General features: G+C 43.1%; 1 protein-coding gene across 5 annotated transcripts in view; it reads left to right on the top strand.

The window, feature by feature from the left end:
* NOX5 (NADPH oxidase 5) overlaps window positions 1-2,726 on the top strand; it is a 133,418-nt gene extending 130,692 nt beyond the window's left edge. For 4 of the 5 annotated variants that reach the window (XM_075346080.1, XM_075346078.1, XM_075346082.1 and 1 more), the window contains 2 exons: window positions 2,087-2,253; window positions 2,325-2,726. In XM_075346080.1, the coding sequence (XP_075202195.1) occupies window positions 2,087-2,253; window positions 2,325-2,456 (299 nt within the window). In that variant the 3' untranslated portion in view covers window positions 2,457-2,726. Of the gene's footprint in view, window positions 1-2,086; window positions 2,254-2,324 lie in introns of those variants that run through there. The other variant, XM_075346081.1, reaches the window with a different exon arrangement.
* Window positions 2,727-13,105: the final 10,379 nt, after the last annotated feature.

Here is a 13,105-nt window from a genome sequence, read left to right on the forward strand (position 1 = left end):
TATACCAACACTTTGTGCGGTTTAAAGGAAATGACACACAGTTTTCTAAATATTTTTAAAAATATAAATCTGAAAACTGTGACTTGCATTTGTATTGCCCCACCCCTTTCTCCACACACACATGTTGAGTTAATATTTTGTAGGGCCACCTTTTGCTGCAATTACTGCTGCAAATCTTTTGGGGTCTGTCTCTACCAGATCTAGAAGCTGAATGTTTACCCATTCTTATCACCATTAGTTCAGTGAGATTGGATTGAGTGTGTCTGTGAACAACAATTTTCATGTCTTGCCAAAACTTCTCAATGGTATTAAGGTCTGGACTTTGACCATTTGACAAGAGCACCTTCTTCCAAATGCCATGTAGGGTACGCAGCTAGCATGTGGAGGAAGATTCTCTGTTCTGGTAAGACAAAACTAAAACAATTTCGGCTAAATGCAAAGCTCTATGTGCGACACAAAATTAACACTGCACACCACCCTGAAAACACCATCCCCACCATCAAACATGGTGGTTCCAGCATCAATGCTGTGAGGAGGATTTTCTTCAGTAGGGACTGAGAAGTTAGTTAGAGTTGATGGAAAGATGAATGAATCTAAATACAAGGCAATACTGGAGGGAAAAAAATTTAGAGGCTCCAAAAGACATGAAACTGGGGCATAGGTTCACCTTCAAGAAGGACAATGACCCTAAATATATTGCTAGAGTTAAAATGGAATGGTTTAGATAAAAGCATATTCATGTGTGTGAATGGCCCAGTCACAGTCCAGACCTAAATCCCATTGAGAATCTGTGAAAATACTTGAAAATTTCTGTTCACAGATGCCTACATCCAATCTCACTTAGCTAGAGCTATTTTGCAAAGAAGAAAGGGCAAAATATTCAGCCTCTAGATGTGCAAAACTGGTAGAGACATCCTCCAAAAGACTTGCAGCAGTAATTGCAGCAATAGGTGGTCTTTGACCATTTGACAAGAGCATCTTCTTCCAAATGCCATGTAGAATACGCAGCTAGCATGTGGAGGAAGATTCTCTGGTCTGGTAGGACAAAACTAAAACAATTTCGGCTAAATGCAAAACTCTATGTGCGGCAGATAACTAACACTGCACACCACCCTGAAAACACCATCCCCACCATCAAACGTGGTGGCAGCATCAATGCTATGAGGAGGATTTTATTAAGTAGGGACTGAGAAGTAAGTTAGAGTTGATGGGAAGATGAATAGATCTAAATACAAGGCAATCCTGGAGGAAAACAAATTTAGAGGCTCCAAAAGACATGAAACTGGGGCATAGGTTCACCTTCAAGAAAGACAATGACCGTAAATATTCTGCCAGAGTTATGGTTTAGAATGGAATGGTTTAGATCAAAGCATATTCAGGTGTGTGAATGGCCCAGTCACAGTCCAGACCTAAATCCCATTGAGAATCTGTGAAAATACTTGAACATTTCTGTTCACAGATGCCTCCATCCAAGCTCACTTAGCTAGAGTTATTTTGCAAAGATGAAAGGGCAAAATGTTCAGCCTCTAGATGTGCAAAGATGGTAGAGACATCCTCCAAAAGACTTGCAGCAGTAATTGCAGCAATAGGTGGTCCTACAAAGTATTGACTCAGATTCATAGTTTTAAAATGTTTAGGAAACTATGTATCATTTCCTTTACACTTTACAAAAACTTGCTACCTTGTGTTGGTATATCACAAAAAAATCAAAATAAAATACATTTAAGGGACAGTCATAAAATGGCACCGCAGGGCTGGAGTGGCACTAAAAAAGCATGAAAACAATGGAGGGTGAGTATAATACCAGGGGTAGGAGACGTATATTTAAAGCACCAATCCAGCTCTGAAACCCTCCCCCCCCCAAAAGAAAATGCTGGAATGATGCTTTCAGTTTATGAGTAGAATGTAGAAAAACTGTGAAAAATTTCATGGGAATGAATACCTTTTCAAGAGACAATAGTACTGCAGGACTGTCTTGCTGGAGTTGGACTTGGTTTTCTGCCTGATTGCTAAAATGTCTTACACAATAGCTAATACTAAATCTGAGCTGTAATTTAGAAAACAAGCACCCATTTCTTTCTCCCAGGCAGATTTCTCGAGATGCATATGTACATGACGTCAGCTCTCGGCAAGAATGACATGAAAGCCATTGGACTACAGATGGCTCTGGACCTTCTCGCTAAAAAAGAAGAGAGAGACTCTATTACAGGGCTTAAGACTCGAACCCAGCCAGGGCGTCCAGACTGGAATAAGGTCATATTAACATTTTGCCTTGCTCTATGGCCTCTTGTCCTTCTTATTATAATAAATATGTTTTATTTTAGGTTTTCCAGAAAATAGAGGAAGAAAATAAAGGGAAAGTGCAGGTCTTCTTCTGTGGATCACCCGCCCTGGCTAAAGTGATCAAGGCTCATTGTGAACAGTTCAACTTCAAATTTTTTAAAGAAAATTTCTAGCACTTTGTTTTCTTTGCCTTGTTATATGACCCTACATAAATGAGGGATTATGGTCACTGTATGGTTAGTGTGTTCTCATGAAATGTAAATTTGTGCTAGGTGGGCTGATAATATAGGTGGAATTTCGGGAGTGAATAAATAAAGCTGAAACGACTGGTCTTTGCCAAGTGTTGATCTTATGGCAATGTAGAATTTAAATATGGGGCGCTATTGAGGTATTCCATATCCTTTGAAAATATCTGGAATATGGAGGAAAGTTGGGTTTATGCCGCGCTAACACCAGGATGCAAAGATCATCATTGTTCATTTTCTCTTGATTGTCCTGATAAAGGGGATGGACATCTCTGAAACGCGTAGACATGTACAAGAATAAAAAGAGATGAATTCATCAACTTTGCATCCTGGTGTTAGCACGCCATAAACCCAACTTTCCTCCATATTCCATATATTGCCTCCATTCGGGGCTGCGGCTGTGTGCCATATCTGCTATGAGATTACAGATGTTGTGACTACCACAACCCTCTTAGGTGAGTCCATTACCTTTGAATAACCTGGTGTATACCCAGGTAAGACCCTAATTGCGCTTCCTTTCCCCAGTTTCTGTTATATCTTTTGAAAAGACACATATAAACATCTGCCAGGTACCACAGATGTGTCTACTTCCATATTCTGAAAAATATCAACAATCTCAATGTTGCAAGTCCATCTCTAGACATCTTGATGTTCCTTTGTCCACAGTGCATAACATAATCAGGGGATTTACAACTCATGGCATTGTAGCTAATCTTACTGGACATGAACGGCAGAGACAAAATTGATGAAAGGTTGCAATGCAGGATAGTCTGGATGGTTGATAAGCAGCCCCAATCAGGTTCCAAAGAAATTCAAGCTGTCCTGCAGGCTCAGGGGACATCAGTGTCAGTGTGAACTATCCGTTAACATTTTAATGAAATTAAACGCTATGACAGGAGACCCAGGAGGACCCCACTGCTGACACAGAGACATAATAAAACTAGACTGCAGTTTTCCAAAATGTATGTGAGTAACCAACAATCCTTGTGGACAGATAAGGCTAGGTTCACATTTCCGTTGTTTTGCATCAGTCACAATCCGCCGCTCTGATAAATAACGCAATCCATTTGGCGGATTCCGTTGTTTCCCATAGACTTATATGAGCGGCGGATTGTGACTGATGCTCTTGCGTTGCATCCTCCGCCCGACTGATCAGTCGTGGAACGACTGACCGTCGGGCGGCAGCAACGCAGAGTGTAACGTTTTTTGAGCAGCAGAATCCTTAGCATCTCGCTGCGCATGCTCTCTCTTGGCGGCCGAAGGATCAGCTGATCGCCCGGTGGCCGCCTTCTGTGAGCGATCAGCTGATCACCCGGCGGCCGGCTGTTGTGAGCGACCAGCTGATCACCCGGCGGCCGGCTGCTGTGAGCGATCAGCTGATCACCCGGCGGACGGCTGCTGTGAGCAATCAGCTGATCACCCGGTGGCCAGCTAATGACAGCGATCAGCTGTTCGCTCTCATTAGCCGGCCGCTGGGAGATCATCTGTTTGCTCTCAAAAGCCGGCGGCCGGCTATTGTGAATGATCAGCTAATCGTTCTCTCTCTCAAGTTTTACAACGGAGTCCGACAATGAATTCTTATTCTTGTCATCCATTGTACAACGCATCAGTCACAAGTGTCAAGCAACGCATTTGACTGATGCAAAACAACGGAAATGTGAACATAGCCTTAGAAGTACATCATTGTACTGTTTACCAAAAAAGGAATGATGCCTACAAAGGACACAGTACCTACATTTAAATATGGTGGAGGTTCAAAGATGTTTTGGGATTGTCTTGTTACCTCTGGCACTGGGTGCCTTGACTGTTTGCAAGGTATCATAAAATCTGAATAGTACCAAATTATTTTGGGTTGCAATATAGTGCCCAGAGTGAGAAAGCTGAGTTTGCATCTTAGGTCATGGAACAGCAGGACAATGACCCTAAACATACTTCTGCGATGTCCTATCACCATGTCCCTCCTCTTTCTTGCATGGCCATCCTCGTACTGCACGCTTTTCTGCTTAACTGCATGGCCGTCCACAAAAAGCATGGTCCTCGGCTCGCCTCCCCCCGTGGCCACACACGTGCCACGTGGTCCTCTGCATCCCTTCATTGCCGTCCACATATAGTGTCGTCCCCGGCTTGTCCCCCCTGCAGATGCCCACATGTGTGTTTGTCCTTGGCTCCTGCCTAGGCCCCAGCCAATTCCTGGTCTCCAGCCTAGGGAATGCGCATGTATGCTTCCTGTCTCTTTATGAGGAAGCATGCGCCCTGGTGAAGAGAGGGTTTGGCTGGGCCCAGGGTAATTACCTAGCTTTGTTAAGCCCTGGGCCCTGGTCGGCCCTCCCTCTTCACCAGGCCCCAGTCACAACCGCAGCTGAGGGGCCCGGTGGTGTCGCTTCGGCCACTACAACACATCGCTAAGTTGCAGGCTAAGTTGCAGAGATGTCATGAAATCGCCGTCCTCGGTCTGAAGACGCTGCTGATCTGTGCGGATTTGGTGTTTTTTTTTTCTTTATAATCTTCAGGATTCACATCTGCACAAAACGTATCAAATAAGGGGACAATGCATAAAAAATTCCGCAAACACACAATAATCAGAGAAGAATGTTATTGCGCTCGTGGTGCGGACACCTGCAGAAAAAATGCAGCATTTACTCTACGTGTGAACACGGCCTCAGTGATACATTTTTTATGGCTTTTAATAAAGAAAAATAATAAATTGCGCCATTTTTTCCCACCATTTACCGATCCCCATAAATAACCTGATCGCTCTGTTGTTCGGGTCGTTACGATTACAGGGACACCAAATATGTCCATGGTATTTGATGATTTGTGATGTTTATTATTTTATAAAAAAAAGTAATAAAATTACATTATTCTATTTTTTTTTATTATTTTTAGTAATTTTATTAGAAGAAAAAAAAAAGTCTTTTCTTCTTCCTCTAGAATACAGGGACGCTGCTCACTACAATGGAGCTCTGTGTCCTGTGTAATCTACTGTGTAATCAGAGGCTGCATTATAGGTTTATTCATATGAAATCCTTTGTCTTACATCATCAATTCCTAGTGGCTCAACCGCTAGAGCAGCTAGGAAAGCTAGGAGGCTGCTGGACACATGTTTGAAAGTTGCTGGTTTGAATCCAAGGTGGTGAAAAAAAAAAGTATTTGTATTTTTTTCCTCATTTCTTTATAATAGTTTTATGGGAAGAAATGAATCTGACTTTCCTTCACCTACAAAGAGCTGCTGTATTTATCTATCTATCCCTCTATCCTCTATCTACCCTCTATCTCCTATCCTATCTAATCTATCCTCTATCCTTCATCCTCTATCCTTCTATCTAATCTATCATCTATCCTCTATCTTCTGTCCTTCCATCTAATCTATCCTCTATCCTTCATCCTCTATCTATCCTCTATCTATCTATCTATCCTCTATCTAATCTATCCTCTATCCTATATCCTCTATCCTTCTATCTAATCTATCCTCTATCCTTCCATCTAATCTATCCTCTATATTCTATCCTATCTAATCTATCCTCTATCCTTCATCCTCTATCCTTCTATCTAATCTATCCTCTATCCTATATCCTTCTATCTAATCTATCATCTTTCTTCTATCCTTCTATCTAATCTATCCTTCTATCTAATCTATCTTTCTATCTAATCTATCCATCTATCTAATCTATCCTCTATCCTTCATCCTCTATCCTTCATCCTCTATCCTTCTATCCTCTATCTTCTATTCTATCTAATCTATCCTCTATCCATCCATCCAATCTATCATCCATCCATCCATCCATCTATCTAATCTATCATCCATCCATCCATCCAATCTATCCATCCATCCATCCATCCATCCATCCAATCTATCCATCCATCCAATCTATCCATCCATCCAATCTATCCATCCATCCATCCATCCATCCATCCATCCATCCATCCATCCATCCATCCATCCCTCTTTGCAGCTAGATAATCTGCTTCTGATTTCTCTATTGCAATATAGAGGTCAAGATTACCAAATTTTCCTGTTTTTCAATATGGGCAGTGGCTCAGTGGTAAGAGCTGCTGCTTAAGAAACAATGAGCTTTCACACTTCACGGGTTCGAGTCCCAGCCGCCCCGATAATCCCAACCCGATGAGAATTTAATTTATTCACTTATACATAGTATAAGTATATCTGTACATAAATAGTATATATAGTATGCGCCTCTGTATGTTTGTGTGTGTGTGCCTCTGGGTATATATAGTATATGTGCTTGTGTGTATACAGTATGTATGTGTCATATAGTATATGTATCTCCGTGCATAAATAGTAGTCGTATATATGTGCATTTGTGTGTCTATATAGTATATGTATCTCTGTGCATAAATACTATGTGTATATGTACCTGTGTGTGTATATAGTATGTGTGCTTGTGTGTGCATATATAGTTGTGTGTGTGTGTTCATACAATATACCGTTTAAATATGTGTATATGTGCCTGTGTGTATATATATTTTCTGTTGTAATTTTTTTTTAATGCCTTTAGTCTTGTGCTAGGGAAAAGCAATACATTCAGGGTCCCTTATCCTCTACTACTGCTCTGGTCTATGTTTGCAGCCGTTATGTAATGACTAAAACATGTGACTACTGTAGCCAGTTACTGAGCACAGCGTCAGTTACAGAGCCCTGTGATTAGCTAAAGTGGTAACGTGTGACTATCACTGCAGTCTGTAAATATAGATGGAACAGCAGCAGAGAGACATCACTGGACCAGGTGAAAATGAATAACTTTTTTTAATTTTATTTCCCAGCGCAAGATGATGAGCACAATAAAACTTAAATGGTAAAATGATAAGATCCCAAGAGGCGGGGGAAGGTCAATTCTTGCACAGGGTCCTTTGCTCCCACTGTCCACCCCTGCTGCAACCTCATCACACACTGCTGCAGGCAACAGAGCCGCGGAGGTAGCGAGGATGCGAGCACGGTGGCTCAGTGGTTAGCAATGCAGTCTTGCAGCGCTGGTGTCCTAGGTTTAAATCCCACCAAGGACACTATCTGCAAGGAGTTTGTGGGTTTTCTCCGGGTTCTCCGGTTTCCTCCCACACTCCAAAGACATACAGATAGGGACTCTAGATTGTGAGCCCCAATGGGGACAGTGTTGCCAATGTATGTACAGTGCTGTGGAATTAATAGCGCTATATAAATGAATAAAATTATTATATTATTATAAAGAAGAGTACATACATACCAGGAAAAGGACATATATACCAAGAGTCACCCAAGATGGGGTTTACACCAGGAGGGGAACATATTTTTTTTTATATATATATATATATATATATATATATATATATATATATATATATATATAATATATATATATACACATATATATATTTACTGTATATATCTATATATGGCTTTTATTGATACAAAACGTATAAGGCAAAATAAAGGTTGAAATCCTACCCTGTATTGACTTACTGCCACATTTACCTTTAAGGTGAGGCTCTACAACCAGGTACTGAGTGTTTTGGGATTATATTATTAATCTGCAGACACTTGTTTATATACTTATTGTGCATTCTATTATCTGTGCCCTGATACTTCATTGGGGATAAGTACAGGATTATTATGTTCATCCCCTTATTTCATCCATTATTTTTCTCTTGTCAATCATGCTTTTAACCCTTGTGTTTGTCAGCCTTATATGTTTTGCATTAATAAAAGTTATGTTTATGTATAAATAGCTGGGTGTGCACATTTTTACTATGCAGCTTTTTTGCTCTCATGTTACAATTCATTTTTTGCATAGTTTTTGTTAGCCCCCCTCCCTTTCTTTATATTTATTACACTGTGGTGCCAACTACTTATTTCTTATCAAAGTGTTGTACGGAGCAGTGTGTTTGTGTGTGGGGGATATTATACAGAGGGGCAATGTGTGTATGGGAGGAAATTATATAGTGGGGCAGTGTGTGGGGGGAATGCTATACAGAGGGGTAGCAAGTTGGGTATTATACAGAGGGGCAGTGTGTATGGGAGGATATTATAAAGAGAGGCAGATTGTGTGGGGGGATAGTATACAGAGGGGCAGCGTAGGTGAGGGATATCATACAGAGGGGCAGTGTTAGTGTGGGATATTATACAGAGAGGCAGTGTGTGGGGGGATATACAGAAAGGCAGTGTGTTTAGAGGATATACAGAGAGGCAGTGTGTGTGTGGGAGAGATTATTCAGAGGGGCAGTGTTAGTGGGGGATATTATACAGAGGGACAGTGTGTGGGGGGGATATTATACAGAAAAGCAGTGTGTGTAGGGGATATTATACAGAGAGGCAGTGTGTGGGAGAGATATTATATAGAGAGGCAGTGTGTGGGAGAGATATTATACAGAAAGGCAGTGTGTGGGAGAGATATACAGAGGGGCAGTGTTAGTGTGGGATATTATACAGAGGGGCAGTGTGTGTGGGATAGATATACAGAGGGGCAGTCTGTGGGGGATATTATACAGAGAAGCAGTGTGCAGAAGGGAATTATACAGAGGAGCAGTGTGTGGGGGGGGGGATATTATACAGAGGGGCACTTTGTAGGGGATATACAGATGAGTACTGTGTGGGTGATATACAGAGGGGCAGTGTGTGCGTGGATATTATACATAGGGGCAGTGTGTGTGGGATATTATACAAGGAGGCAGTGTGTGTGGGAGAGATATACAGAGGGGCATTGTGTGAGGGTATATTGTACAGAACGGCAATGTGTGTATGGAGAGGGCGGTGTAGAAGGTGTATTGTGTAGAGGGTGTATTATGGAAAGGGGCGGTGTAGGGGGTGTATTATTAGTTTTCTGAGGGGAAACACTTAATTTTCTGGAATAACTTCAAGGGTGCTAACATTTTTGGCCGTGACTCTGTGTGTGTGTGTATGCTGTGATGTAGCGACTGGCAATGTTGTGAATGGCCGGTATGTGCCGCAGAGGCGGAGGGCTTCTGCGATCTGAACCTGGAATATTCTCTGGGACTTGTAGTTCCATGAGGCTTGCAGGATGTATTCAGGGCTGGGTTCATGAGATGGTCAGAGGTGATGGGCGGGACTGACCATCCACATGCCTCCCATACATGGGTGTGTCTAACGGGTTTTAATCAGGCTGTGAGTAGGTGGGAGCCATCTTGCTGAAAGCACATGGTCAGGAGATCATGTGCATGCTGAGACAGCAAAAGGTTGTGAGAGTACAGGGAGTTGCAGAGTCTACTGGGGCTCTGGCCTGACAGCAGGTGCCGTCGAATGGAGCTGGTCCGATGACCGGGTTAGTGAGCCCAGTGAGAGAGTCTCCCTGGAGGTCGAGCCTACATAGAAACCTGCAAAGCGACTGACAGGTAACCCTGAGAAAAAGGGATGTGGACTGGTTGATACCAGAGAATGAACTGTATGGACACTCGGCGGTTGAAACCGACAGTGAGACATTGTTGTCCTGCAGGGAGAGTGGCTGTGGCCCGTTATACGGAGTGGTTTATGAGGATCTGAATAAATCACCTAGATTGTTTAAGTGACAAAGTGTTCCTGTGTGCCTCTGTACTGCCCCGTGCTCGACAGCCGAGACGCTCGGATCCGGACCTTCAGTGGGTGGATCGAGGGTCTCTGGACCCGGGGGTCTCACGGTCACTTCAACTGAAAAGGGGGGTTGTGGTTTGGGGACGTAGATGTACGGCCAGAGCCGTGTTAAATTCATGATGCCACCGACGGGATGTGTCGAAGGTGGACACCACCGCTGCAGTTACGGGGCACCCGGGGGAGATGTTACGCAGCAAGTTGTTAACCCCTCCGTAGGCAGGGATGGTGGCCCCGGGACCCGTTGGGGGGGATGTTTGGCGGTGCAGGGAGATGGGCGACCGGAGGGTGATGTTGTACTCACTATTAGTAAACACACGAGTCTCTGATAAACCAAGGTGATGGTGGTCGGTGCCCGCACCTGGCTGCAGTCTGGTCCCCCACCCGGCTGGTGATCTCTGTCTTTCTCCCGCACCTGTGTTGGATGGTGGGCTGCCTGTGCTTGCAACTTCAGGAGTCCGATCCCGGCTTGTTGTTGCCTAAGGAGCCCTTTGCCCGCAGACGCTGGACCGTGGGATCTCTGACCCGTGGCAGTTTATCCCCCTCGTTGGGCTGTTGCCTTCAGTCGGGACTTTAGGTGGGACAGGACCTCTAGTCCTGGCCGCAATCAGTTAATTAGCTAGGCCCCAGTAGCTTCTGGACCTAGCTTCAGGGTCTGAGTACCCCCCTTTTTGCTCCGGTTTCCAAGTCGGTTCCCCGGGTCGGTAGGGCGGGCTACAACCCTGTTCTGGTCCACCTCAGTTCCACCGAGCCGTCTTCCCGGCTCCTGCAGACGGAGACCACCGTCTGCCTCCTAGCCAAAGGTACCAGGGCTCCTACCCCAGCACCTGCTCAAATTGGTTTCTCTCCTCTGCTGGAGCTGCACACAGCTCCAGCCCACACACCTCTCCAACTTGAACTCTGAAACTGTACTGTTTACTTTCCCGCCCCAGGCTGTCTGAACTCCTCGGTGGGCGTCTTCCAACCGCCTGGTTCCGCCCTCTGGTGTGTCCATCAAGCCCTGAGGGTTGGTGACTAGGGTTTAAATGTTTGGTTGTATGTTACCTATGAGGGACAGGTGTAATGTGGGGCCCTATCTGTGACTACCTGGCCTGGCCAGTGCATCACACCTCAATCCCGCTACCTGACGCATGGTTCCCCACACGCTCGGAGCCCACATCATCACAATGTGTATAGCGTGTGTCCACCCATATCATCCATATCCTGTCCACCGCCAATAACTTGAGACCGGCGGCAGCTATAGGACTAGAAGTGGTGTCTAGATATAGTAAAGTAGTCATGCGCTACGCAATGAAACCACCTATAGCGCCACCTGGTGGAAAACAACGGACTTAGCATTTTAGCCATTTTCCACAACCCGTAGCGTTCTTATTTTTCAGGATCTATGGCTCAGTGATGGCTTATTTTTTGCGTCTCGAGCTGACATTTTTAATTATTCCATTTTTGCGCAGATGATACTTTTTGATCGCCTGTTATTGCTTTTTGCGCAAAATTTGCGGTGACCAAAAAGCATAACTTTGGCATTTGGAATTTTTTTGCCACTACACAGTTTACCAAATCACATTCCTTGATCTTATATTTTGATAGATTGGACATTTCTGAACGCGGCGATACCAAATGTGTTTATATTTTTTTATTTTTTAAACTTTACGTTTGCATGGGGCAAAAAAGGAATGATTTGAACTTCTAGGTATTTTTTTTTTTTTTTTAATTTTTTAAAACTTTTTTGTTCCTTTTTTTATTTTACTAGTCCCCCTAGGGGACTATAAGGATCAGCAATCTGATCCCTCATTTATTTCTGTTGATCACAGCTACACAGCTGAGATCTGCAGAAAAGCTCATGTATTGTAACAGAGGCAGCTCTTCCGAGGGTTACAGGCAGTGAGTCATGATAGCTACAGGAGTCATCACATGACCCTGTGCAACCATGACAACCATCGGCTCATAGTGATCACGTCACGGCACTGCCAATGGAGTCGGGTGGGTGAAGATTTAATGCAGCGAGCATTTAAATTGCGTTGTCACATTTTGACAACGCCATTTTAAAAGGTTAACAGGCGCAGGTAGATCGCAGATCCAATTGCGCCAGAGAGGCACACATGTCAGCTGTGAAAATCAGCTGACATGTGCAGAAATCACCGGCGAGTGCCCGCAGCAGCCACTGGTGATTACAACTATACGGCTTAGTACGTACCAGTACAGCCCGCGGTCGTTAAGGGGTTAAGTTGAGGGTGCCAACAATTTCATCCAGCCCACTTTTTGGAGTTTTATGTGAAATTATGTCCAATTTGTTTTTTAACTCTGCATTTTTGTGTTGTTACAATGTACACAAAGTAAATAAATATGTGTATGAGAACACATGTGCAATTGCAATAATTTTCTGGGAGAAAAATTTCATTTTCTGAAACAATTTAAAGGATGCCAACACTTCCAGCCATGACTGTAATTAAATATATAAATTGTATAAACATCAATAGAAAAAAGCCAGGTTATCATTAAAGTTGTCTCCAAAGTAAGGATCACAGGCCCTGGATGTTCGCTCGGATGAGGGTGGGAGCTCACCGCACCAAAGGAAATTAGGTAAATGGAGGAAAAAGGATATTCACATAAATATGAAGACCATGATGAAGGCATAAGTGCTGAAACGCGTAGTCTGAATATGGCTGCTTTCTGATATTGCCATGTTACTGTCTAACAGATTTTTATTTTGACAAAATAAAAGTAACTTTTTAAGAAACTTATTCTCAGCCCGCTCGCTGGATTCTTTTTCCTCCATGTACCTCATTACATATATATATATATATATATATATATATATATATATATATATATATAAAATGTATGTATGGTATATAGATTACACAAATATCTACTCAAAATATGCATTCATTATTCAAAGCCCACAATAATTATAGATTATACAGGCCTGTAAGTTCAAAACATTCATAGCATAAATCGTATCCCCATCAGTAGTCCAAAATGGGTAAGAAAGAGAAATAAATCC

The sequence above is a fragment of the Anomaloglossus baeobatrachus genome, chromosome 4 (assembly GCF_048569485.1).
Source record: "Anomaloglossus baeobatrachus isolate aAnoBae1 chromosome 4, aAnoBae1.hap1, whole genome shotgun sequence".
In the NCBI taxonomy this organism is placed as follows: domain Eukaryota; kingdom Metazoa; phylum Chordata; class Amphibia; order Anura; family Aromobatidae; genus Anomaloglossus; species Anomaloglossus baeobatrachus.